The sequence below is a fragment of the Chamaea fasciata genome, unplaced genomic scaffold (genome assembly GCF_029207755.1).
Source record: "Chamaea fasciata isolate MVZ Bird 193981 ecotype frontalis unplaced genomic scaffold, bChaFas1.0.hap1 SCAF_7, whole genome shotgun sequence".
NCBI classification, from domain to species: Eukaryota; Metazoa; Chordata; class Aves; order Passeriformes; family Sylviidae; genus Chamaea; species Chamaea fasciata.
This window is the reverse complement of record NW_027094092.1, coordinates 60685289-60712740: the sequence shown is the minus strand read 5'-3', so window position 1 is coordinate 60712740 and position 27452 is coordinate 60685289. Positions and strand designations below refer to the sequence as shown.

The window sequence follows — 27452 nt, the reverse complement described above, 5'->3', positions numbered from 1 at the left end:
CATATAAGGGACCGCGGAGGGGACGGGGGCAGGGGATGGGCAGAGCCAGGGAGAGGGAGCGGCGCAGGGTGCGGGGCAGGGGAGGAGGCAGCGGGGTCTGGGGATCGCAGGGGAGAGGAGAGCGGGAGGAGGAGGAGAGGAGGAGGAGGAGGAGGAGAGGAGGAGGAGGAGGAAGTCGGGGCTGAGCCGCTTCCTGTAGGCAGCGGGATGAGCGCAGACAAAGCTGGGTGGGGACTCGCCGCTCGGGGCTGCTGCTGACCACCCTCCTCCTCCTCCTCCTCCTGCGGCCGCATCCCTCCGGCCCTCCCTCCTCCATCCCTCCCTCCATCCATCCCAGCGTCCGGCCGTCCGTCCATCCATCCCTCCGTCCGTCTGTCCGTCCCGCCCGCCCCGCGGGGACCGGGGCACCACCGCCCGCTTCCAGGTACGGCCGGGCACGGGGTGGGGAGCGGGGCTGGGAACACTGGGAGCACTGGGAGCACTGGGAGCACTGGGAGCACTGGCGCAGGTGGGGCTGGGCAGGGCGGTCCCCTCGCTGTCGCTGACCCCCCGTGAGGACCCAGCCGCTCCCCAAATCGGCAGAAAATCCCCCCCCAAGATCCCGCAATCCCCGCATCCCACGGGGACCCCGCGGGGGTCCCGCCCCGTTGGGGAAGGTGCCTTGCACGGGGAGTTCAGTCTCGCAACAAAGGTTGGATTTAGAGGGTTTGATCCTCCTTAATCAGCTGATTTGCCATCACAGGCGAGGCTTTCGCAGGGGATGAATGAGACGTAGTGTTCTTTCTTTCTTTCCCGATTTTTTTTTTTTCTTTTAATCGCGGGAAGGAAAGAACGGGGAGACTTTCCCGACCCCCAAAATCCCTGCAGCAGCCTCAGCTGGGATCAGCCCCAGCCTGGCTTGGAAGGACTTGGGGGTGATGTCCATGCAGGTCCATCCCTACAGCACTGTCCCTCTCCCAGCATTTCTATCAAAATCCCTGTTTTTCCCAGCAGTGCTTTGAGTGAAGGATTCCCGGGAAAAATCTCCGGGAAGATGGGCTCAAGGAAAACTGGTCCAGGGCTCGCTTGCCCCAGTGGGAGTGGGGAAATCCAGCAAAAAAAACTGACAGAGGGAAGATTTGGAATAGATATTAGGAGGAAATTCCTGGCTCGGAGGCCCTGGCACAGGTTTCCCAAAGAAGCTGTGGCTGCCCCAAATCCCTGGAATTGTTCCAGGCCAGGTTGGATGGGGTTTGGAGAACCTGGGATAGTGGAAGGTGTGGATGGCAGGGAGTGGAATGGGCTGGGCTTTAAGGACGCTTCCAATCCACATCAGTGATTCCACGATTCTCTCCTCCTTGGTGGAAGATGATTTATATTTAAGGAGAATCCTGATGTGCAGCGATGTCCCCTCATTAATCAATTACTAATGAGCTCCTAATGAACTTAGAGCACGGTAGCCAAAGGGCAGTGGCTGGGAACAGCGATGATCTGCCACCACTGCTCCTGCTGCTGGCTCTGGCTTCTTTCTTTCCCTATTTCCCCCAAATTGCTCATGATCCATCTCCTCACCAGCAATCCCGTGCTCCTCACTCCTGGAAAAAGGGGCTGGGGCTGTGCCGGATGGGTGGCAGCAGCCCATGCATCCCCTGGCAGCAGGCTGCGGCCAGGCACCGAGGATTTTTCCTCATAACTGGATTTCCCTGAACGCAACTGGAGCATGCGATTTTAATCCTCTTTCCCCACCATATGGCCGCGGGCTGGATTGAAATATGACTCAATTAATTATTGCCAGGAAAGCCCTGGGGCCAAGCCTTTCTCCAGGAGGAGGTTTGGAGGTGCTCCCGGGGTTCTCACGGGGCTTTTCTCACCCCTTGCTGTGGGATTCAGGGATGTGGCTCAGCCCCATCCCACCCCAGCTTCTGTGTTGGCCCTACAAGGCCGGGCATGGCCCCAGCTGCTCCTTGGTACCAGTTTTGGGGCTTTTTTTAGGCATTTCCAGCCTTGGAGGAGGAGGCAGGGATGCTGCTTGATGGGCTGCTCACCTGGAACACGAGCCTGGCAGTCTCAGCATCACCTGGATAACGACTGGAGACAGCCTCTCCCCTCCAAAAAATGGGATATTCCCAGTTTGGAAGGAGCTGCGGGTCCTCACAGGGTGCCTGCAGGTGCCCATCCTCTCTCCCAGACTCCCTGGGAGCTGCCAGCTTTGCTCCCAGTGGATAAAGCACCAGCACGAAGGATCTCATGGGGTTTTTCTCCTTGCACAAAGCTGGTGGCGGCTTCGTGGGGCGCATTTGGGATCTGGGGGAGATGGTAACTGAGGCTGCTTCACGGCACGGGGGGTCCTCGAGACCAGGAGCAGGCGATCCTAGAGGGATTCCCATGGATTGATAGCTGTGAGCCAGTGAAGCAGCTCTATTATTATTATTATTATTATTATTATTATTATTATTATTATTATTATTATTATTATTATTATTCCTGTTATTAATCCCCCAAGCCCGCCAGCTGCTTTGCCACCCCGTGCCAAGTGGAAAATGCAATAAAAAGGCAATTTTCCCGGGGTGGGCAGTGCCATCCCACCTGGCAGCTCCCACTGGAATTCCAGGGGCTCCTGAATCCCGGTGAGTCACCGAAGGAGGACAGCCAGGCGCCGGCGCCGGCTGTTTCCATAGTAATTAGGGCTGGAGAGACGGTGCTGGAGCCCTACGGACCCCTCGTGTCCCCAAAAACCGCTGCCCAAGGGCGGCTGTCCCGTTCCATCCCGCACATCCCAGCCGGGATGATCCAGGCGGCCACGCCCGGGACACGTGCGGTGCCAGCCGGGACCACGGGGCTGCTCCCTGCCGCTGGATTGCCCCGTTTGGGGCTGAAATTTAGGGGAAAAAAACCACCTTTTTTTAGGCATCAATTCTCAGCGTGGCTTCTCCAAGAGGCTCACTCCTGTGCCCGGGGCGGGACGGGAAAACGGGATGGGAAAAGTGGGATGTGTCCGTGTGTGTTCACAGCCAGCAGGGAAGCAGGAGGAACGAGCTGAGGGATGAGGTTGGAATTTCAGTTTTTCTTGCTTTTCAGGCTCTTTTCTCGCTGTTCTCCCTCTCTGAGCTCTGCCTCTTTGTGGGGAGGAGAGATGAGGGCAAAGGCAGTGGGGATGGAGCCCCATTCCATGGAAAAGGGTGTGGGTGCATCCTGGTCCTCTGAACGGGGAATTTTTTGCTTGTCCTCGCACAGTTTTATTCCCTGCCCACTTCCAGCCCAGCTTTCCATGTGCGTTTTTCCTTCTGGGTGCCACATGCCTGGTGCAAACCCCCCCAAACCCACTCCCTTTGGAGCACAGGAGTGGCCTTGTCCACCCAAAATCCCGGGGGGAATGGCCAGGGGGTCTCCTGGTCCTGCTGCTCGTGGGGAAGCTCGGGATGGCTGCAGCTCCGTGGAGAGGCAGGTCTGAGCCAGGAAAACACGGATTTGGCTCCAGGCTTGCTCCAAACCTCATCCAGAGTGGCTGGGATGGTGTTGGTGGGGTGTGGATGTTGGATCAGGCCAGTGATTGATTAATTAATGATGCCTTTGATTATTGATGTGCTTGGCGGGCGGGGAGGCAGCTGGAGGCAGGATCAGGGAATCAATCATGGAATCACGGGGTGGCTTGGCTTGGAAGGGATCTGAGACCATCTGGGATGGGAAAGGATGGAGCTGCGCTGAGGCTGGAGTCTAAAACTGCTCATCTCCTGCGTTTCATGTGGGAATGATGGACTCCAAGCGCCGGGATGAGTGGGAATAAGAATCTCTTCTGCAATGACAATCGGACCGAGCCTTGAAAAATCAGCACCTGGCAGCTGAGACACCCTGGATAATTCCTGGGGAAGCAGCTGCACCAGGACCTGCTTATCCTCCCAAACACAATTAGTTCTCACCTTATCTCGTCCTTCCCTGGCTTTTCACTCAGCAGTTTCCTTCCCCTCCCGTCTGTCATCATCATCATCCTCGCAAGAACCCGGGATAATTAGTTTATCCAAGGGAAGCTCCGGTGTTGCTGGATCCTGCTCGGAGTTCTCTGCTGTGGGTGATGCTCTCAGGCAGATTCCCGAGCCAGCTGAGCTGCAGGTTGGTGCCGCTGTGCTTCCCAAAGTGCTGCTCCCAGGAGCTGCTGGATAAGCTCCTTCAGCTGAGCTGGGGTCTCACTTTAACAGGTTTATCCTCCTGCCCTCTCTTGCTCTCCCGAGGGAAGGAAAGTTGGCTCTGTCCATCCCATGATGCTCCCCAGGAACAGCTTTCCTGCCTGGAAATGTCCTGGATGGGCACCTACACCTGTGTGGGAAGGGGCTGCCTTGCCTGAGCCTTGGAGCTCATCAGGAATCCTGCCTCACACGAGATCCCTCCAAAGGGGAAAAATCCTTGGCAAGAGCACGAGCTCTTCCCACTGCAAACCCCTGGGTGTTCCTGGTTCCACCGGGCTGCTCAGCATCCTCCCCCCTGCTGCAGGGGGATAAATCCCAGCCCCAAAGCCTGCCTGCTTCCTGCTTTTCCTGTGCCTTGAGCTGCCCCTGCCCATCCCCGCAGGCAGAGCCGGCAGCTGCCGCGGGGACCGCGGGGACATCGGTGCCCTGTGCCGCCACCAGCGCCTCTGTGCAGGGACACAAAGGTAATTCTGGCTCATTCCTGGAATAAATCCCTGCTGGGGATCCCCCTCGTCCCTCTCCTCCTGCACCTGCCTGGGTAGGAAGAGCTGGAGCCGCGGTGTTCCCAAGGCTGGCACCTCCAGGAGAGCGGTGACACTGCCGGGATGGGTCCATGTGCTAATTAGGGTCATTACGGTCATTATAGTCGGGTCGTTCGGGTGCTGCCGTGCCAGGGAACTCCAGGCTTAGCATCGTGGAATTGTTTAGGTAGGAAAAGCCCTCTCAAATCCAGCCATTCCCGCCCAAGTGTCCCCAAGCGCCACATCCGCACGGCTTTTAAATCCCTCCAGGGGTGGGGACTCCACCCTGGGCAGAGCCGTGCCGGTGCCTGAAATTCCCGGCGATTTTTCCGCCAATTCCCTTTTAATAATTTGTTTTCCCCGTTCGTTTTCCCGATGAACAGAGGTGGTGCCGAGCCCCTGCAGGCAGGGAAAAGCCACCATCCCTGGGGACAGGCAGAGTGTCCCCGTGCAGAGCCTGCAGGGGTGTGGCGGAGCCGCGTTTTCTCTCTTGTTCCCGTCTGAGCTGTGTCCCAGAGGAGAGACCAGGGGCTGGAGGAAGCTCGGGAATATTTAACCTGTTGGAGGGCACAGGGAGCGCTGCCAGGTGTCCGACAATCACAGTTCCCTTAAGGGGAATTCTGAAGGGATGCTGGAAGGATTCTTCAGGCTCCAGTTGTCTCAAAATCCTCCCTGAAGCCGTGAATCCCTGTGCAGGAGCTGTGGGTTTGGACGAGCTGTGTTTTGGTGTCGTTTGGGATAAGAAGGCAGCAGCTGTCAGCTGATGTGAGATGCTCGGCGTGGATTTGATTCCTCTTTGGAGCCTTTGGTTCTGCCTTGGAGCAGGTGCAGGGAAGGGAGGAGGATGATGAAGGTGTTGAGAGTCAGGGGTGCCAGGGAAACGTCTTCACAATCCCACTGTCCCCAGGGCAGTGCCAGCATGTCCCTGCCTGTGACGTTTGTCATCGTTAGGGCTTTGTTATATCTGCAGCCAAAGGTCCTCTGCGCTTAAACCTTGGGAGAAACAGGCAGGGCTTGGTCTGAGCCTCCTGAGGACAGGAAAAGTTCTCAGTGCCCAGAGGAGGCCCCAGAGCTGCTCCAAGGGCTGGAGCCCCTCTGGAGCCAGGCTGGGAGAGCTGGGAATGTTCACCTGGAGAAGAGAAGGCTCCAGGAGAGCTGGAGAGGGACTGGAGACAAGGGGTGGAGGGACAGGACACAGGGAATGGCTTCCCACTGCCAGAGGGGCAGGGATGGATGGGATCCTGGGAAGGAATCTCTGCTCTCACCCATCACTCAGGGCACATCAGAGCTGTCCCCATGGCGGTGGTTTGAGCCCATGTGGGTCCAGCTGTCCCCAGGATGTCCTGCAGGAACGTGATCAGGTCTTCCCCATGCTCCTGGTCTTCTCCACACCCCTTCTCATGGATTTCCTTTGCTGGCTCTGCAGCAGTTTGGGGTCTGCAGTTGGGGACCAGCCATCACAACCTCTCTGAACCTCTTCTAATTCATCTCCAGGCCTGTGGCTGCTGCTGGAGCAGCTCTGATCCAGCTGGAAAACGCCCAAGCAGAGGTTCCCCCACCTTGGGAACATTGACCAGGCCTGGTGGATCCCATGGCTTTGTGTAGAACCTTGGTGGGGACAGAGCTGCAGTGTGACCCTGGGGACAGCTTTAGGTGTTGGGAAAGGCTTTGGGTTCAATCCTTGGAAGTCTGCCTGTGCTGCATCCCTCAGATTTTTTAATCTCCTGGAGACGTGCTGGTGTTTGGGCGGCGCTGGCAGGGCTGGCCCCATCAAAACCCCTTGCATTATTTATCAGCTGATTTAATAGAATTGCTCAGCCTCACATCCTTGCTCAGGGATTTGTATCCACCTCTGGTGCTTCCCTCACTCCCCACTTAATGCCAGTGGGGGGAGGGGGGGGAGGAGAAATTCTCCCTCCTCCTTCCTCCCTCCCTCCACACCGTGAATAAAAACAGGGAATAAAGGGAATAAAAAAGATTATTTTAATGCAGCAAGCCAGGCTTAAGGAGAGGTATAAGCAGCAAATAAGGGAGGTGCTGATTATTATTTTTTAAGCCGAAAATCTGAGCCCTGTGGAAGTGTTTCCATGAAATGATGTAAAAGTTAGGCTGGTTCTGAACCCACATCCTGGCTGGAACTGAGAGCCCCCAAAAGAGCAGCTGCTTCCAGTGACTTTACAGCTCAGGAAAAACACAGAAACCCACTGAAACTGAGGTTTCCCAGTAGCAGGTAGGCAGGGAAAGGTGTTTAACCCCGGGGAAGGCAGCTCATGGTGCAAATGCAGTGATTCCAGAAGGATTAAAATCGGGAGTGGACACGGAGGGGGGATAAATGAAGCACGTGAGGGATCCGTGCACGGGGAGGGAGCAAACCCAGCTGCCTTGTGCTGCTTAATCCAGGCTTTGCAGCCTTCCAGGCTTTACATTTTTTTCATCTTTTATTCCTTTTTTTTTTTTTTTTTTTTTTTTTTTTTCCGTGTAAGTGTAAAACCACCGCCCAGGCTGGCGGCTTCTCCTGCCGCCTGCATAATCCCGGTGTGTGCTGAGCATGTGTCATCCCACAGCCGGCATGGTGGGGAAAAGCAGGGCCCTTGACTCAGCAGGAAGCGTGGCAGGGATGCTCTGCCAGGCTCCTGAGGGGGGAAAATGGGCTGGTTCAGGGATTTGGGGTTTTTTGGAAAAGGGGATGTGGTGGATGTGGAGGAGGTCAGTGAGTGATGAGGGGGGGAGACAGGCCAGGGAATGGTGTGGGAAAGGCTCCGAGGGAGCAGCTGGGCAGGGAAAAGCCAGTCTTGCTGTTTTGCAGGAGCAGCGTGGTCAGGGAAAATGTAGGTGGGTCAGGCCTGGAGCAAAGGGAAGCTGCTGAGCACACGCTGCTGCTGCTGCTGCCTCTCGGTCCCTGCCCCAATTCTGCCACGCTGGCCGTGCCCTCCTCTCCTCCTTCCTGGGGAAGGGCCCAGGTGTCCTCACTGCCTCCATCAGCAGGGCCTACTTTAGCCTGGAATGCGGCAGGGCACAGGGGAGACACAGGCAGCAGCGGGGCACGGAGTTAAATTTAATTGGGATAATATGGGTCAGCTCGGGGACCGAGCGGGGAGTGGCGGCACCAACAACCTACTTCTGCCAGCCCGCCCAAATGACCCGGTTTGAGCTGTGCCAGGCCTCCAGCCCTGCCTGCAGCAGTGCCTGCAGCAGTTCCTGCATCCCTGCTCACATCCCTGCCCTGATCCCTGCCTGCATCCCCACACGTATCCCTGCCTGCGCCCCTGCTCACATCCCTGCCCAGATCTTGTTCGCATCCCTGCCTGCATCCCCAGCTGCATCGGTTCCTGTATCCCCGCCCTGATCCACACCTGCATCCCTGCCTGGATCCCTGCCTGTGTTCCTGCCTCCATCCCTGCTCACATCTTGTCCAAATCCCTGCCTGCATCCCCACAAACATCCCTGTGTGCATCCCTGCTCACATCCCTGCCCAGATCTTGTCCACTTCCCTGCCCGCATCAGTTCCTGCATCCCTGCCTGCGTTCCTGCCCTGATCCACAGCTGCATCCCTGTCTGGATCCCTGCCCACATCCCCATCGGCTTGGAGAACCCCTCCCCTCACAACCTCAGCTTTGCCAGGCTGGGAAATGTCAGAGCCAGCACAAGCCACAGTAAATTCCTTTTCACAGTTACGGATTGTGGAAATACAGAATGCACAGGGATTTATTTTTTTCCTTTCCCCCCCCCCCCCGCTTTTTTTTCCCCTATTTTGCTTTTCTTCCCCCCTCTCCTTTTCCTCTTTTCATTCCTCTTTTTTCCCCTCTCCTTTTATACCCTTTTTCCCTCTCCTTTTCCCTCTTTTTTTTCCCCTCTCAGAAACCTGCTAAACCCTCCCCCGTTCCATGTGGCTCCTCCACCTGCACACTGGGACGTGGCCCTCAGCAGATGCTTTACTCACTTCACGGGTTCTCAGGGATGTGACACCCTCACAACCCCAAGACAACGGGGTTATACCCCACAACCCACGCCCAGAACACGCCAAATCCCCCCAAAATTGTCACAGAACTCCCGTCTCCATGTGGTGCAGCCTACTATTGGAGCAGCTCTGAAGGCACCAGCTCTGGATGCTGTGAAAAACCTGGAGAAGAGATGGAATCCCTGACGGGTTTGGGTTGGAGGAGACCTTGGAAATCATCCAGTCCCACCCCCTGCCGCGGGCAGGGACAATTCCCGCTATTCCAGCTTGCTCCAAACCCTGTCCAGCCTTCCAAAGAGGGAAGGAAAATTAATACAAAAAAAAAAAAAAAATTCCCAGCCTTGTTCCTCCCATGACAAGGATGGGAAGAGAAATACCAGGCAGCAGCCCTGGGAATTCTGTCTGCACTCTCAGCTGGGCTGTGACCTGTTTGCTGTATTTGAAGCTTGAAATAGAGCCTTATGAGTAATGTGGTTCAGGTGCTTATCACCAATTAATTAATTCTTTTGCACGGTGGATATACCTAATTAAAGCAGTCTCAGGTAATTCCTGGGGGGGGGGGGGGCTGAAATTAATGGGGCTGCTTAACGGGGTTGTTTCTCTGCTGATGTAACTTGCTGGGTGATTCCCAGAGGCTGGAAAGGGTCATTGGGCTCCCTGTGAGTGTTACTTAAAATAAAAATCTAATAAAGGTTTGATCGGGGTGAAATCATCGGAGGATGATTTCTCATCACGAGGATTTCTGCAGCCCAAGGCTTTGCCTGATGCAGGAGGCTTTTTGGGATAAAAAGGTGAGGTTCTGGCCAAAAAAAAGAGAAGAGATTTGAGGTTTATTTGAGCTGAAAACTGATTTGCAGAGGGATGGGCCCAGCAGCCTGGCACGAGCCGTGGCAAAATCAGGATTCTCCTTCCCATTTCCTGTGGTCACAAGGAGGGTGCCCCTAAAATAGGATCTTGTAACCAAATCAGGGCAAAGTCTTGTCCCAATTCCTCTGGGAATTGTCCCCACAGCCCCAGTGAGCAGGGGTTGGTGAATCATGGAATCATTGAGGTTGGAGAAGATCCCTGAAATTGTGGAGTCGAACCATTCCCCAGCCTTGAATTTGGGCTGATCCGTGTGAGGAGGCTCAAGGGTGGGTTTGTCCTTTTCCAAATCCTCTTGGAAACGTGGTGTTGACACAGCCAAATACCCAAATCCTCCTGGAAATGTGATGCTGGGAGAAACAACTCCATTTGCAGCTCTCCCTTCATCTTCCCTTCCCGTTCAATCCTCTTCTCCCACCTTCTCATCAAGATCTTTATCTTGACCCTGGCCAATACTTAAAAACAGGATGTTAAAAACTGAAACCCACGACTGGATATGTTAATTAACATGAAATAATAGCACTTGGCTGCTTCCCTTAATTAAAGGTCAGGAGTTCAGAGCTGGATGAGCAGATGAGGAAGCAATTCCTGACTGGGAGGGTGGTGAGGCCCTGGCACAGGGTGCCCAGAGAAGCTGTGGATGCTCAATCCCTGGAAAGGTTCAATGCCAGGCTGGATGTGCTCCCTGGGATAGTGAAAGGTGTCCCTGCCCATGGCAGGGGTTGGAATGGGATGAGCTTTAAGGTTTCCTCCAAGCCAGACCAGTCCGGAATTCTGTGATCTGTGTGCTGCAGATGCTCTGATCCATCCCTGGATTTGGGGGAATTTCTGAAGCTGTGTGTTCTCCTCTCCTCCACTCCTGTGCTGCAGCACCCCCCAGTCTCCTAGTGACCTCTGGGTGCTGTTTAACATTTCATTAAACCTTAAAAACCCAACCCAACCCCCCCCAAAAAAACCCCATTAAACCTTCAGGCGTTTTCATTTTCGGTGAAGTGCAGCCGTGGCGGGGCTGAGCCCCAGTGGAGAGCAGGGGGTTGGAGCTGGGGATGGTGTGACAGGATGTGCGCCCTTATCTGTCCCGCTGGGGTGGCACGGCATGTGACATCTCTTCTGTGTCACAGCAGGAGGAGATGCCAGCCTTGCTCCCCAGGATCTGGGCATCCTTATTCCTCAGGATTTGGACATCCTTGTTCCCTGGTATTTGGGCATCCTCGTTCCCCAAAATTTAGACATCCTTATTCCTCAGGATTTGGGCATCTTTATTTCCCAGTATCTGGGCATCCTTATTCCCTGGTATTTGGGCATCCTTATTCCCCGCTATTTGAGCATCCCCATCCCTCGGTATTTGGACATCCTTATTCCTCATTATTTGGATGTCCTTATCCTTCAATATTTGGACGTTCTTATTCCTCAAAATTTGAACATCCTTGTTGCCAAGCATTTGGACATCCCTATTTCCCAAATACATGGGATTCTGTATTTCCCTCAGTATGGGCTTTCTCATCCCTCAGTACCTGGGCATCCTTATTCCCTGATATTTGGGCAGCCCTGAATGCTCCAGTATTTGGGCATTCTTATTTCCCATTATTTGGACAACCTTATTCCTCAGGATTTGGGCATTCTCATTCCCCAAGTATCTGGGAACATTTTTTTCTTCTTTATGGGCATCCTTATTCCTCAGTGTTTGGGTATCCCTGAATTCCCCAATATTTGGGTGTCCATGTTCCTCAGTATCTGGGCATCCTTATTCCTGAGGATTTTAGCAGCCCTGAATTCCCCAGTGTTTGGACATCCTTATTCCTCAATATTTGGACATCCTTAATCCTCAAGTATGTGGGAATCCTTTTTTCCCCTCTTTATGGGCGTCCTTATTCCTCTGTGTTTGGGCATCTTTATTTTCCAGTGTCTGGGCATCTTTATTCCCCGGTATTTGGGCATCCTTATTCCTCAGGATTTGGGCATTTGGTCCTTATCCTTCAGTATCTGGACATTCTTATCCCTCAGAATTTGAACGTCCTCGTTGCCTAGCATTTGAACATCCTTACTCCTCAATATTTGGGAATTCTAGTTCCCCGAGTAGGTGGGAATTCTTTTCTTCCCCTCTTTACGGGCGTCCTTATTCCTCAGCCTCTGGGCACCATTATTTCCCCAGGCACTTGGGAATTCCTTATTTGCCCTTTCTTTGGGCATTTGCATTCCTTGATATTTGGGCATCTTTGAATTCCCCAGCAGCTGGGAATTCCTCGATATTTGGGCGTCCTCGTTCCCTGGGGCGTTGGGGCATGTTATTCCTTGGTATTTGGGCTTTTTTATTGCTCACCATCTGGGAATCTTCATTGCCCACTACTTGGCCAGAGCCTGATGTTCTCCCACCACTGGGATTATCCCTTGTGTGCACCAACAATTTTCCCAGGATTTTCCCCCAAATAACAACCCTAGTGGCATTCCCATGGTTCTGGACCCTTTTTCCCAACCCTGGAGCAGAGGTCTGTGCTCCCTCCCTGTGGCACCGGGATGGAGAGAGCCAAAATCTTGTAGGAATTGTGGCAGAAGGGACCAGAACACGTCTCGGTCTGCTGATCCTTCACCTAAACAATCTTAAAAAAAAAAAACAAACCCACAAAAACCCCAAAAAACAAAACAAGGAAGCGGAGGTTGGTTCCTGTTTGCTCTGGTTTGAGCCGTTAGGGGCCTGAGAGAAAGCAGCGGAGGTTCCCACCGCTCGTGATGCCCACGGGGCAGAGGCTGCTCCAGGGAAAAGGGACACAGCAGGAATGTGAGGCCTGAGCCTCCTGACTCCACCTGGGCTCCAGTCGTGGTCGGCTCTGGCACACGAGGTGGGTGAAGGGCACATCCCATCCCTGACAGAGCCAAGCCCAGCGCTGAGCTCTTCCCTTAAAGCAAAATCCGTGGGGAGAAAAAAATACCCTTTGATAATTCCCACCCTTGGAAACGCCCGAGGGCGGGTTGGACGGGGCTTGGAGCAGCCTGGGCTGGTGGAAAGTGTCCCAGATGTTGGCAGGGGATGCAACTGGATGAGGTTTGAGGTCCCTTCCAAAGCCAAACGATTGTGGGATCAATAATTGGGGCTGAAAACGGGCGCCCATCCCACCCCTCCCGTTTGGTTTGGCAGGAGGGATGGAAGCTGTTGCCATGGAAACAGGCTCTGGTTCCCCCCCCCCCGTTGTCTTTCAGTTTATTTATTTATTTCTCTGCCAGCACGTCTCTGACCTGCAAGCTGCTCGCCAGGGATTTAAATGCCCTGCTGGACATCTGGGATGAAAAAAAAAAATGGCTGGGAATGGGAATAAAACCCCCGTGGAGAGGGACTGGGAGCTGTGGCTGGACCCACCGCTCAGGATTAAGGTTTTCTTTGCCCCAGAGAAGCTCATGGGCACAAATCGAGCTCAGACCACTTTCTTCCCTTGAGGAATGAGCGAAACACGTGGAATTTGGGTGTATTAAGGCTCCTTTCCCAACCAGATCCGTAACTCCTGTTGGGATCCATGAGACTGTCCCACCTCCCACCCCCTGGAAAACGTGGCCCTGCTATTTTCTGCTTTGCCCGTTGTATTTTTATACTTTTCTGGATATATTTAGCAATTTATTTATTTATTTTTCAGCTGAGCCACCTATTTTTAGCCATGGCTTTTAGCAAAAGCCACGAGATGCCTGGCAAAGCCATCCAGCCCCTCACAAGGGATTCCCACGCTCCAGCAGCGGCCCTGTTCCCAGTTATCCCTTCTGGATGCTGCATCCTGGCTGGTTTTGGGGAGGAAAAGGCAGGTTTTTGGGGAGAGAGCCTGCTTGTCTCAGTGGGGATGCAGCGAGCTGGGCTGGGCTCAGCTCTTGGGGAGCGCTGGGACAAGGAGAAATCCCAGCGTGAATGAGATTTGGGACAAACCCCGACATTATAACACCAAGCCTGGAACCTTTTCTGGACCAAAAAAACCCTTTTCTGGACCAAAAAAACCCCTTTTCTGGACCAAAAAAACCCTTTTCTGACCAAAAAACCCCCTTTTTCTGACCCCAAAAGCCCTCTTTTCTGAACCCATCCCCCCTCTGGGCGATGCCTGCCTGGTTGGAACAACCCTGATCCCTGCTCTCCCCAAAATCCTGCCTGTCCCAGTGGGATTCACCCACTCTGCTGTAGCTGAGTGGAAAATGCTGGTGCATCAGGGATGGAAAATACGACTTTTTTTTTTTTTTTTTTGAAAGCAAGGAGCAGGGAGGGCGCTGCTTTCACCCCAAAAAGGAGCTGTTTTTCGGGATGGGTGATGGTTTCGGCCTGGCCAATGTCAGCGCTTTCTGTTTCACTCCTGCTTTTCCTTTTGGTTCCGAGGGGAGGGATGGGTCTTATAGGAGGCAGAGGAAAAAACCACGCTGGGAGGTGTTAAAAAAAAAAAAAACTCTGGAAAATTGAATCGTGGAATCAATCAGGTTGGAAAAGCCCTCTGAGGTCGTTCCCCGAGGCCACCACTGAGCCATGTCCCCAGGTGCCACATCCACGTGGATTTTAAACCCCTCCGGGGATTGGGCTGCCACTTCCAACGCCTCTTCCTGCCTATTCCAATTCCAACTGGCAGGAGAGGACGTGTTTCCTTTAAAACTGGAAGTTTTAAAGCCCAGCTGGATGGGCAAAGGCCTCAAAGCCTGAGAGATGCAGGAGGTGCCTCGTGGTAGCCGTGAAATCCCACTCAGGGCCTGTTGGCATTTCCAGGAATGTCAGGAATTGCTTCCCAGGTTTAGTGCTGCCTTTGGACATTGACAGACCCAACCCAGTGCAAAATGTGCTTTGAGAGACCCCTTCTGTAATGGCAGAGCCCATTTGGGGGTAATTGCACTAATTAATCACCCTCAAAAATCATAGAATTGTGGAATGGTTTGGGATGGAATCTGTGGAATGGTTTGGGTTGGAAGGGATCTTAGAGCTCATCTTTTTCCACCCCCTGCCATGGGCAGGGACACCTTCCACTACCCCAGGTTGCTCCAAGCTCCATCCAACCTGGCCTTGGACGCTTCCAGGGATGGGAAAATGCCAGTTTTTTAAATAAAAAAAACATTTAGGAGAATTCCAGTCTCCATCCACGAGGACCTTGAGCTAAAACCCAACTAAAAGAGGAGAAAAAAAAAACCTCAGGGAGGTGGTTCGGCTCGGATTCCATGGGTTTGGAGCTGGGGCTGGTGATGGATCCTTGGATTCCAGGATCCTCTCTGCTCCCCGGGCTCTCAGCTCAGCTCTGTGCAGGGCAGGCAGCAGCTGGTGCTTACGAGGAGCTGGCAAACGAAGCTTAATTACTCCTGCAAGCGGAGCCGGCAGCTCTGGGGTGCCAGAGCCCCACAGGAGCCCAGGTTGGGAGGGAGGAACGGGATGGCAGCTTAGCAGGAGGGCTCAGCATCAAAGAAATGCTCCTTTTGCTGTGGCTTTTTTTGGGGCTGGATGTGCCATTTGGGGTGGGAATGGATCCAGGAATCCAGGGGGGTGGCACTGGGATGGAGGAGGGCTGGCTGTCCCTTGGTGGCTTTCGGCTCAGAGCACTTTAAACCCCAATCTCATCCCAACAAGCTGCTCCACATCACGGGTCAAAGATGAAGATTTTGGGAAAGCTGGAATGAGCAGACCAAGAGCTGGCCCAGCTGGATCAGGGATGGGCCTCACTGTTTCCCCGCCTAAATCCCAATTTTTGGTGCCTGGTTGGGCTGCGTGCTGCTGGTGACAGGAAAAAAAAAAAAAAAGTCACTCGAATGCATCGAAGGCTCTTCATTCAGCAGGACAGCAACAAATGAGGCGGTTTTTTGGAGCTGAGGGACCAACTAGCGAAAATCAGCAGCAAAATTTTCCCGTCCAGACATTTACAGCCAGCGTTTTTCACGGAATCCCAGAAAATTTTGGGTAGGAAGGGACCTTAAAGCCCATCCCATTCCATCCCCTGCCATGGGCAGGGACACCTTCCACCATCCCAGGCTGCTCCAAGCCCTGTCCAGCCTGGCCTTGGACACGTCTCAGGCTCAGCTTTTCTGGAAAACCTGTGCCAGGACCTTCCCACCCTCCCAGGGAAGAGATTTAAGCCGATCCAAGCTGCTGGAGCATCCTCCTCTCCTTCAAGCCCCAGCTCCTCTTTACTCATTGCAGTCAAGCAAACAACACCCCAGAAAGATCCAAGGAAAAATGCCAAAATATTCATCCAGATTTTTTCCCTGAATTCATTCCAGATTTTCCCCAATATTCCCCCATTTTCCCCCATTTTTTGCCATTTTTTTCACTTTTTTTTTTTTTTTTACTGTTTCTTCACTCTTTTCCATTGGATCTTTTCTGGGTTTTGGGGGGGTTTTTTTTGTGGGTTTCTTTTTGTTTGTTTGTTTTGTTTTTGTTTTTCTGATTTTTTTTTCTTTTTCCCCAGAATTGATCCCAGATTTTCCCCATTTCCCCCCCCCCCCATTTTCCCCTCGATTTTCTCCCATTTTTTTCTCCAATTTTTTCACCCTTTTTTGCCATTCTTCTCCGTTTTCCATCGGATCTTTTCTGGGTTTTTTTTCCTCCAGAATTGATCCCAGATTTTCCCCTCAAATTTTCCCCATTTCCTCCCCAGTTTTTGCTGGTTTTTGCTGGTTTGTTTTTTTTTTTTCCCTTTTTTGCCATTTTTTCACTGTTTCTTCACCATTTTCCATCAGATCCTTTCTGCTTTTTTTTGTTTGTGGGGTTTTTTTTGTTGTTGTTGTTTCCCCCCCCCCCCTCGGAATTCATCCCAGATTTTCCCTATTTTTTCCCCATTTTCCCCTTATCATCCCCCCCCCCCCCATTTTTGCAGTTTTTCGCCATTTTTTCCACCGTTTCTTTGCTGTTTTCCATTTGATCATTTCTGGGGTTGTTGTTGTTTCGTTTTTTTTTCCCCCGGAATTCATTCCAGATTTTCCCCTTTTTCCCTCAGTTTTTCCCCATTCCCCCCCCCCCAAACACACACATTTTTGCCATTTTTTTGCCTCTTTTTTTTTCCATTTTCTGACATTTTCTACTGTTTTTTTGCCGTTTCTTCACCGTCTTTCGTCAGATTTTCCCCCCAGAACTGATCCCGGATTTTTTTCACAGGAATGCTGGTTCTGGCAGGTCTGGGGTGCCCAGGTGATGCCCGGGTACCCCCTGCCCATCAGGCACTTCTGGTCCGGGCTCCCCTCAGGCATTGACACCACCTACAAGAGAGGGGACAGGAAAAATATTTGAGTGTGGCATTTAGAGGGAAGTTTCTTTCCCAGGCATTTTATTTCCTAGCAGTGACACCCCTCCCAGGGCTGGCATGGAAATGGGACCTACCAGAGCCAACACTGGATGCAGAGAACCTGCCTGACCCCATTTGGGGAATCAGGGTATCCCCAGGGTGGTGGAGTGATGGATACAGGTCACTGAGGAGCTGTGCCAGCATTATCCCAATCAATCTCCAGGTCCCCTCCATCAGAGCCCAACTCCTGGCCTTAGGCAGCAAAATCCCGAGTGTGAAGCTAAAAAAAAAAAAACCCCACCCGATATTTCCAGGTCTTCCCATCATCGCTGGGCTGCTCTCACACTCAGCGTCGTGCTGAGCTTTGCCCGCGATAAAAGGAGTTTTGTGGCACTCCCAAGGGAATCCAGGCAGTGCCTGATTTCCCTCACTTCATGGCACGTGCGGGCCTGGATAATGGGATTCCTGTCTCGGAGTCCACAGGTTAATGAGTCCTTCCTCATTATTTTCATGCTGATGATGTTTAACACTGGCCAGGACATGGATATTGTCTCTTTTGGGCTCTGCACTGTAATTACAACTCGGGGACCTTGCCAGGTCGTTTTGAGATTTGTCTGTTGTGCAGAGGGGCCCGTGGGTTATTTACTGTGCGTGCAAAGGGTTGGATTTGTTTAAAGGGATGCAAAAAGCTGCAGAGGGGCTTTGGAAAAGAGCCTGGAGTGACAGGACACAGGGAATGGCTTCCCGCTGCCAGAGGGCAGGGATGGATGGGATTTTGGGAAGGAATATGAGGGTGAGGAGGGGCTTGCACAGGTTCCCAGAGAAGCTGTGGCTGCCCCTGGATCCTTGGAAGTGTCCCAGGGCAGGTTGGATGGGGGCTTGGAGCACCCTGGGATGGTGGAATGGGATTTAAGCTCCCTTCCAACCCGAAGCATTCCATCTCTCTGTGATAAATCCAATCCAAAAAAAAACCAAAAACAAAAAAAAAAAAACCCCAAAAAATCCATGGAATTTTGGGGTTGCTCCTGGTGCTTCCACACCCTCCCGGGGGCACGGTGGGGTCTCCTCTCTCTGGGATTTAAAAGCTGCTTTTGGAGCAGCTCCACCAGGGCTGTTTTGCCGGGGTGGGACATTCACCAGCTCACTTTGAACTGTCACCTGCTGCGGGTTGTTTTTTGGTTTGTTTTTTTTTTGGTTGTTATTCACGGTGGAGGAAACGCCCCAGGTCTCCCCAGGGGTGGAAATGCTCTAAAACCATCACCGGCCCCAAACTGGTTCTCGTTTCTACTTGAAGCACCTGCAGTGTGGCTGAGGGTGTGCTGGCTCCTGCGAGGCTCCTCTGAGCTGCCCCAGAGTCCCCAACACTGTCCCAGCAGGTCTGCGCTCACAGGTGACCCCTCCCAGGAGGGTCCCACCCTTCCCTCACCTTATTTTTGGGGCTGTTTTTCCCCATTTTAGTGTCCCTAGGGCTGGCTGTAGTGAGAGCAAGGGAAGGTTTCCTTGCAGGAGGGTGGCAGCAGGGTTGGATATACAGAATTATTTCAAGGATCGGGGTTGTAGCAGCCCTACAGAGGCTCTCAGCAGCCCTCCCTGCTCCCATGGATCCTGAACATGGAAAGACTGAAGTCCCTGAAGGGATTCCCTGCCACTGGAACAGGGCACGACACGGAATTGTTTAGGTCGGAAAAGCCCTTTAAGATGGAGCCCTCAGCACCGCCAGTCCCACCACTAAGCCATGTCCCCAAGCGCCACATCCACACACTTCTGGAACACCTCCAGGGATGACATTTTGCTGCCTGGGCAAAGTCTCTGTGGCACCCAAACCAGGCAGCAGCATCTTGGTTAAACCTGCACCAGCTTTCCCAGCTGCTGTGCCAGAACCAGGCAAAAGAGAAAGGAAAAGTAGCAGGGACGCACTCCAACCCTGCTCCAGCCACGAAAGAAAAAGCAGGGAGAGATGAGAAAAACCTGGGGAAACAACTGATGGGCTGAGCTGAACCTCCAGCGATGGCACAGAGCTGGGCCTGAGAGGAGCAGATCCAGCCAGGAGCTGGGGCTGGATAATTTTGGGAGCATTGCCCAGGAGATGCTCCTCACCCCCCTGCCCCAGCACGAGCTCTGTGCAGCAGACAGTTAAATCCATGCCCTGTGCATCCTCCAGCCCAGCAGCCCTGGGCTACTTGCCCGCTGACTGAAACCTCTTCCTGTGCTGAAAACCTCGCTGAATGCAAACAAAAAATCGTCGCTGGGGGCTGGGCTTGCAGGGCACAGGGCGAGGGGGACACGGGGAAGGAAGCCGGGGATGTGGCACCCGGCGTCTGTGAGGGGTTTCTGGGGTCCCTGGTGCCATAAATGATGGTGCCACGGAGCTGAGTTTTGTTTTCTGTCCTTTTTATTTGAAGGCAGTGAAGGGCCAAGAGGAGCAGAGCTTCCCTTAGAGGCACAAATCACCGCAGAGATCGGCTTCTGGTAAAAAAATAACCCTTCCTCGTGCTCCCCTCCTCATCCTCAAACCCTGGCTGGCTCTGGCATGACTCCTTCTCCAAGCACAGGCACCAGTGCCAGGTTGATTCCTTCTATAAATCCCTTTCTCCAAACACTCTAAACACCTTCAGATGAGCTTGAGCTGGGCATGCCCTCACTTTTTCCTTAAAAACACCACAATTCCCTTATTTTAGGGCTTGCCCCATTGCCCGGAGGTCTTGCTGTGCCCTATTGCAGGACATCCTGAAAAAAAAAAGAAATCCCATTTTGGAGCTGGCAGGCAGCCCCAGTCAGGCAGGAGAGCTGCTGGAATAAACACTTGCTGCTGGAGGAGCTGGATGCTGGGATTCTGCTGCCTCTGCCAGAGCTCACTGCTGGTAGAAGGTGCCGGAAAAACATCCGGGATCCAGCCTGGAGTGGCCTTAATGAGCTTCCCCCCCGCCTGCCTGGGGTAGAAATCTCCAGAAACAGGAAACTCCAGCATCCTGTTTAGCATCTCAATGTGGAAATTGGCAGCAGGGGACAAAACCAGGGAGGCCAAGGGACACTGGACACACACTGGGCGCCGGCACGGGCAGGGAATGAGTCTGGCACAGAAATCCTGTTCCCTGATTTTTGTTGCTGTCGCATGGAAGAGCAAACACCAAAGCACAGCTCAGTTGGGATCCTGCTGCTGCAGGCTGGGCTCTGGACAGTCCCAGTGTCACCGAAGTGACATCCCTGCTCTGGGGACAACGGGGAGGACACCCTGGCAGTGTGTCCCTGCCCTGGGCCACCCCCTCATTTTGGTGGCTCTAACACTCCACAGGTATTGGAACCCCAGAGGCTGAAAATTTCAGGCTTCCTGTGCTAAAAGGTGCTGACCCTCAGGCAGGCACCACATTGGACTTGAGGCCTTGGAAGAGGCTTCCGAAATTGAGCGACGGCACTGGGGTTTGCGGGTGTGGAGTTTGAATAGAACTGTGTGATCTCCCAGGGTGAAAGACTTGGATTTAAGATTTCAGTACATAGCAATGTGTGGGGCAAGGTGGAGGATTTTGGGCATTGTCTGGATTCTTCTTCTTCACCTTCTTCTTCCTTCTTCTTTACCTTCTTCCTTCTTCTTCACGGGTTTGGGTGGTTTTCTGTAATTGGGTGAAAAAAGTCCGCGCTGGAGGCCTCGGGTGGTCATTATTGGGTCAGAAATTTAAATATTGCAGGTGTCGCCTCGTTATTGGGTAATTAGCACTCAAATAACCTTGGAAAGAGTTAAGAGGTGCTCCATTTTACCTCGTTTCTCCCACTTGCCAGTCAGAGCTCACGGCTCCTGAGTGAGCCTGTAAATAGATAAGAAATAACAAACAGTCCAACTCCGAATATGAAACTGCGACTCCCATGCATTAATCCCGATCCTGGCAAGGAAAAAAGAAGCCAGAACCATCACACACACACACACACACACACCTGTGCAAGCCCAACCCCATCCTTTGGGGGTTTGCAGGGCTGGGAGCAGCCCAGCAGCTGATCCCGGTGTGTTCCTGCCCGCAGCCCATCCCGGGAGCGCTCCTGGCCTGCCCATGGCTAGCAACAACACTGCTAGCATAGCACAAGCCCGCAAGCTGGTGGAGCAGCTGAAGATGGAGGCCAACATCGACAGGATAAAGGTAGGGATCCTTGGGAGCTGCCTGTGGGAATGCTGGGAGGTGCTGGCTGCTGCCCCCCAAAGCTCGTGGAGGGAGCTGGGATGTGGAGCCAGGCGGTGGCTGTGGGGGGTGATCTTGTTTTAAGTGATCCTGACGGCCCTGGCTGAAGGCAGTGGGAGATGGGATCATGGAATCCGGGAATGGTTTGGGTTGGAGGAGACCTTAAAGCCCTTCTTGTTCCATCCTCCTGCCAGAAACACCTTCCACTATCCCACGTTGCTCCAAGCCCTGTCCAGCCTGGCCTTGGACACTCCCAGGGGTGAGAGGCAGCTGGAAACCTCACCCGGAGCCCTGAGGGACGGTGGAAATGAGTGACTGTCCCCAAGGCATCTCAGCTCCTTGCTAAGATCCTAAATCCAGGGAGAGAAGTGCTCCAGGGCTGGGATGAGCTCTTGGGAGCTGCTGGAAAAAAGAGCGAGGTTGGTGGGTGAGGGCAGGAAATGCCGCTGTGGATGTTCCCGCCAAGGGATGCGTGGGAGAGCCAGCAGGGATGCTCAAGTCAGTCCTTGCCAGGTGAAGGATGGGAATGGGGGAAGGCTGGGAAGGCTGGGAATGGGAATTCAGGCGGAACAGAGGTGAAGAACCAGCCCAGCACCAGCCCCAGCAGGGACGTGCTGCCGCGCCGGCTGTCGGGCTCTCCTCTCAGATCCGACGTTCCCTGCCCAGGGATGCTGCCAGCCCTTCCCTGCTGGTGGCACCTCTCCAGGTGGGATGTCCCCAGCTCAGCCTGTCCCTAACACGGGGCTCCTCCTTTTGCAGGTGTCCAAAGCAGCAGCAGACCTGATGGCGTACTGCGAAGCCCACGCCAAGGAGGACCCGCTATTGACGCCCGTCCCAGCCTCAGAAAACCCCTTTAGAGAGAAGAAGTTCTTCTGCGTGATCCTGTAAACCCTGGAGGAGCCTGACGGGCACTCAGGCTACCCTGAACACTGATGTAGAGTTTTTAGGAATGGGGACGACCTGCTGGTCCGCAGAATTTAAACAAAAAAAAAAGTAAAAAAAAACAAAACAAAACAAAACAAAAAAAACCAAACCCACGGCCTGGAAGCTACAGAGATGTGCATGTTTAAAGAACCTGGCCACCTTTGGGGGAATCAGATGATCTGCATTGCGAGGCAAAAGATCTGAAGTCTGTAGAGTTGCCTAGAAAGAGAAAAACAAACAACCAACCAACCAAAAAAAAAAACCAACCCCATGTAAAGAATAAATCCGTGTCACTTTTCTGCCCACAAAATTTTCGATTGCTCCGTATTTAAAGCACCAGAGCGGTGCCGAGCAAAGTTAACCGCTAAGGATGCGTGTAACCTTCTTGGAATGATATTGTTGGTTTCTTTCCAAGCTAATGCTTTTTGATTTGTCAGATCTAATAGCGACAGGTTAGGTGGCTGTGCTGTTACTCAATGTTTGGTCTTGTGCTTTTTCATTTCCGGCTGTAGCGTAGCAGGGGGTGGGTCGAGGGGGGACACGGGCAACCCCGTGTCCCCTGCAGACCCCACTTTTTTTTTACCATTCTCTCTATGGTTAGCTTCGGTTCTGCGAGTAGAAGTGATTCCTGTGTCGTGCTTGGTGCTTCCTAGCCCTGTGATGACATTCAGTGGTAGTGCATGAGAGTTTTTTATTCCGTTCATCCGCTCCAGACTTTTCTTTTCTAGCGTTTGGCACCACGTGCTGGTGGAAGAAGCCGTAGGGAGGGAACAGAGGCGATTCTGGAAGCAGAGAGAGCTCCTGAGACGCCTTAGATGTGCCTGAAATACCTCCTGCCGCAAGGGCAGGTGCCAGCCCGGGTGCAGGGCGAGCCAGAAATCCGAAAATCAAAGTCGACCACTTCTTTCCGGGTCTTTCCTTTCTCCTACACCTCTGTGCCTCTGCCCTCCTCGCTTGGTCCTGCTCTTTTCCCGGTTCCTGGGAGCTCTTCCTTCCCTTGGGGCTGGTCTGGGATGTTGCTGGGATGTTGTTCGATGCTGGGATGCTGCTCTGTGCTGGGATGCTGCTTCAGGGCGGGATAAAGCCTCATGGTGGGGTGCTGCTCCTCCATGGGATGCTGCTCCACCATGGAATGATGCTCTACTGTGGAATGCTGCTCCATGGTGGGATACAGCCCCATGGTGGAATGCTTGCTCCTCCATGGGATGCTGCTCCTCCATGGAATACTGCTCCATGATGGAATACAGCCTCATGGTGGGTTGCTGTTCCTCCATGGGTTGCTGGTCCACCGTGGAATGCTGCCCCACACTGGGATACAGTCCCATGGTGGGATGCTACTCCAAAATGGGATGTTGCTCCTCCATGGGATGCTGGTCCTCCATGGAATGCTGCTCCATGATGGAATACAGCCTCATGGTGGGTTGCTGCTCCTTCATGGAATGCTCCTCCATGGTGGAATGATGCTTCTCCATGGAATTCTGCCCCATGGTGGGATGCAGCTCCGCGGTGGGAAGCTACTCCATGGTGGGATGCTGCCCCACCATAGGATGTTGCTTCTCCATGGGATGCTGCTCCTCCACGGAATACTGCTCCATGGTGGAATACAGCCTCATGGTGGGTTGCTGCTCCTTCATGGAATGCTCCTCCATGGTGAAATGCTGCTCCATGGTGGGATACAGCTCCATGGTGGGTTGCTGCTCCTCCATGGGATGCTTCTCCATGGAATTCTGCCCCATGGTGGGATACAGCTCCGCGGTGGGAAGCTACTCCATGGTGGGATGCTGCCCCACCATAGGATGTTGCTCCTCCATGGAATGCTGCTTCTCCATGGAATTCTGCCCCATGTTGGGATACAGCCCCATGGTGGGATGCTACTCCAAAATGGGATGCTACTCCACAGTGGGATTCTGCTCCATGGTGGAATACAGCCTCGTGGTGGGATGCTCCTCCTCCATGGGATGCTGCTCCTCCATGGAATGCTGCTCCTCCATGGAATTCTGCTCCATGACAGGATACAGCTCCATGGTGAGATGCTACTCCAAAATGGGATGCTGCTCCATGGTGGGATGCTGTCCCACCACGGGATGCTGCTTTACGTCGGGATGTCTCTGCCCCTTCCTGCCCCCAGCTCCTCTCCCGTTCCTGCTGCCCCCTCACCCCGTTGGGAAGGGCCAGGGGAGCAGCCCCGGGAGCCGTGGGGCCGCCCCTTCCTGGAGGTGCCTGATTCCCTGTTTACACACGGCCTGGGCTCTGTGCCAGGCTGGGCAGTTATTCCCGGGTCTGCTCCATCTGCTCCCAGCTCCCGGGGGAAGCACGCCACCTTTTTGGGCTCCTCCTTGAGCCCATACTTTTGTGGATGTGGCTCGTCTCTCCTTTCTGCTGCTAAACACCTCCTGGCTTTCCCCTGCTCCTCTGTCCTCCTGGGAAACTTTGGGAATCGTCAGTTTGGGAATCATAATGTGGGGATTTACGTACAAAACGAGCTGGGTGTCACAAAGGGGTTTTGGGGGTCTGTGGTGACCCCGCTGAACCAGTTCTGAATCAGGTGTGAGCTTAAAAATCCCTGTGGATCCGGGAGGGCAAAAGTCTTTAGGTACCTTTTGGTAACTCTTTCTAGCCCGTAAAAAAAAAAAAGAAAAAAAAAAAAAAAGAAAAAAAAGTGCTTTTTTTGGTTTTTCTACCTTTTCATACTCTTTTTCTAGTTCTTCTACAGAGAAGGCCAGTTCTTGTCACACTGGACTCCAAACTTTTGGCACCTGGGAATGTTTATAAGCCACGAGTAGCCTAGATGGTCCCAGCCCCCCCTAATTGCCCCAATTTTGATCTTTTTACTACAGCTCCCGTAGTTTTAGGATGAAGGATGGATGAAGTGGTTTGCTCTGCAGCTGGTCTCACTCACGGTTTTACCAGGCAGAGATGTAAAAAAACAACACCCCATCCTGATTTTTGCCTTTTCTTTTTAATCTGATTTATTGCCACAGAGAGTGAAGCGCAGCCGGTCTGACCCGGGGCTCCCACCCCACCCCTTCTCAAACACTGTCACAAAAGTGGTTTGTACTAAGTTTTTTCTAACGATTTGCCTATTTTACAGCTCGAATTCTTAATAACTTAGACGATGAAATAAACCTGCATGAACACGGGGGAGCGGGGAGGGGGAGGTTTTGAATTAACCCAAACTACTCATTGAAGGTGTTTTACGTTGCTGGGCTTGATTTTTCTGTCGGTTTGTGGCGTTGCCATTGGTGTGCTGCCAGGTATTTCACCCCAGTATTTCTATTTACACAGATCTGCCTTTGTTAGCTCAAGCAGAGATCGCCTGCCAAGGTTGTTTCCCCCCTCCTCACAACAAAAATCCCACCCATCCCTCCCATCCCCATGCTGGATTTCCAGCCTGCTCTCAAATGACATTCCACTACCCCCCAGGCTTTTAAAGGAAAAAAAAAATCAATCTGGAGTACTGGAAAAAAAGGACTTTTATTGTCTGCAAAGGTTGCTGGTGGCAAGTCTGCCCGTGGGTTGCCACCCCGGCAGCAGCAGGATTTTGGGGAGGGGGTGGTTGTAGGCGAAAGCCAGTCGTGGTGTAGCGCATCCCCATCCCACATGGTCTGTGTACTCGTTGGAAATAAACTTTTGGATTTGTTTCAAGCCTTTGGAGACGCTGCTCTGTGCCTGTCGACCTCTGGGGAGGTGGGATCCCATCCTGGTTTTGGTTGGATGCTGTTCCCAAGGGGGGGTCTCCCTGTCAGGGAGGGTTTAACAGGAGTTTTGGTGCCTCCAGAGGTTTCAGCAGCTTTTTTGTTCCCACAGGACGAGGCAGGTCAGGGGAGAGCAGGCTCCTTCAGGGTGGGACATTGCTCCTTGCTCAGAAACTGAGAGACACCTAAAATTTCCGATTTCATTATCCATCCCTTTTGTCCTCTGTTTCCTTCTTCTCCCAGCCCTGGCAGTCAGCACAGGAGCAAATCTAGAGGAGGCCACGGGGCTGCTCCAAGGGCTGGAGCCCCTCTGCTCTGGAGCCAGGCTGGGAGAGCTGGGAATGTTCCCCTGGAGAAGAGAAAGCTCCAGGGAGAGCTCAGAGCCCCTTCCAGGGCCTAAAGGAACCTTATAAAGAAGGACAGAATTTTATAGGGCCTGGAGTGACAGCAAAAAGGGTTTTAGAGTAAAAGAGGGTGGATTCAGACTCAGATATAAGGAATAATATTTTTAATGGGAGGGTGGGGAGGCCCTGGCACAGGGTGCCCAGAGAAGCTGTGGCTGCCCCTGGCTCCCTGGAAGTGTTCAAGGTCAGGCTGGATGAGGCTTGGAGCAACCTGGGGTAGTGGAAATTGTCCCTGCACATGGCAGGGGGTGAAACTGGGTGAGTTTCAAGGTCCCTTCCAACCCAAACCATCCCAGGATTCAGTAATTCCATGATTCTTTCTCGTTCTACTACCAAAGCACTTAGTGATCACAGAACCAAACATACTCTGCTCCGACCAAATTCCCCCCATCCTGAATTTTCCCTCCAGTTTCCCAGGACCCTCAGGGCTTAATGTTTTCCCAGCAAAGCTGCTGGACACATTTTGAGGCTGCTTGGCCTCAAAAGCTCATTCCTGGGGTCGGGAACAAGCTGGCACCGTGGGTTCTGCAATGAAACCACCAGCACTGAGCCCAGCATGGATCTCTGTTGACATCCCAGTTTTCCAATCATCTTGACGAGCAGCAAGATCAACTCCCATCCTTTTTTTTTTTTTTTTTTTTGTGTGTCCATCAGAGCAGCTCGGAAGCCAAAATGGTGTCGCTGGGAAGGAAGGAGCCAAGCCTCTCCTCGCCTGCCAGGCAGCTCAGCTGTTCCCTGGCTCTCCTCCAGCTTCCAACGCTTGCTCCCTTTCCATCCTCACCTCCCCAGGCTTCAGCTCCGGAGCGGCAGCACCTCGGAGCCAGCAGCATCTGCCGAGCAGGAGGAGGTGTGGAGCTTCCATGGAGAGCGTGGGCGGGATGCTGCTCCCGGTGCTGCCGCCGGAGCCCGGCCCTGCCCGGCTCCCTAATGAGAATAAACCCATCTGCACTAATTGCGGTCATTAGCTGCAAGCCCCGTGGCTCAGCAGCGGGGAGAGGAGAAGCACAGCTCGCGAGTCCTGGGGATGGATTTATCCCCGTGTGTGGCTGCAGGAAAGGCTGGACCCAGCAGGGAATGGGGGGATTCTCAAATCCGGAGTGAAATCCAAGGGTGGGTTGGGACAGGCTGCTCCGAGGCAGGAGGGGTGGAGAGCTGAGGTTTCACTGCCTCCATCCTTGTCACTCTTGGTGGCACGGACAGTGTGTGACACTCGCGTGGCTGATGGTCCCAAGCTCCTGCTCTCCTTGCTGGAGTTCTTGTGCCAGTCCTGCTCACCTGAATGTCACTGCTGCCACACGTGGGGTGGGAGAGCGACAATTCCTCAGGAGCTGCAGGGACAGGACAAGGAATAATGGTGCCCGGAGAAGCTGTGGCTGCTCCTGGAATCCCTGGAAGTGTCCAGGGCCAGGTTGCACGGAGCAGCCTGGGATACTGGAAGATGTCCCTGCCCATGGCAGGGGATGGAACTGGATGGGTTTTAACGTCCCTTCTGACCCAAACCATTCTGGAATTCTGGAATTCCAGAAAAGCTGGAGGAGGCTGAGGT

General features: G+C 53.3%; 1 protein-coding gene across 3 annotated transcripts; it reads left to right on the top strand.

Annotated features, from left to right (window-relative positions):
- Nucleotides 1-187: 187 nt before the first annotated feature.
- On the top strand, nucleotides 188-25455 carry GNG2 (G protein subunit gamma 2). 3 transcript variants are annotated; one of them, XM_066189143.1, is made up of 4 exons: nucleotides 193-424; nucleotides 19120-19186; nucleotides 20729-20844; nucleotides 21643-25455. In XM_066189143.1, the coding sequence occupies exons 3-4, from the start codon at nucleotides 20758-20760 to the stop codon at nucleotides 21769-21771; spliced, it is 216 nt and encodes a 71-aa protein (XP_066045240.1). In that variant the 5' UTR covers nucleotides 193-424; nucleotides 19120-19186; nucleotides 20729-20757; the 3' UTR covers nucleotides 21772-25455. The 3 variants fall into 3 exon arrangements, with proteins under 3 accessions (XP_066045242.1, XP_066045240.1, XP_066045241.1); XM_066189144.1 differs by lacking the exon at nucleotides 193-424 and adding an exon at nucleotides 12066-12340; XM_066189145.1 differs by lacking the exon at nucleotides 19120-19186 and having other exon boundaries at nucleotides 188-424.
- Nucleotides 25456-27452: the final 1997 nt, after the last annotated feature.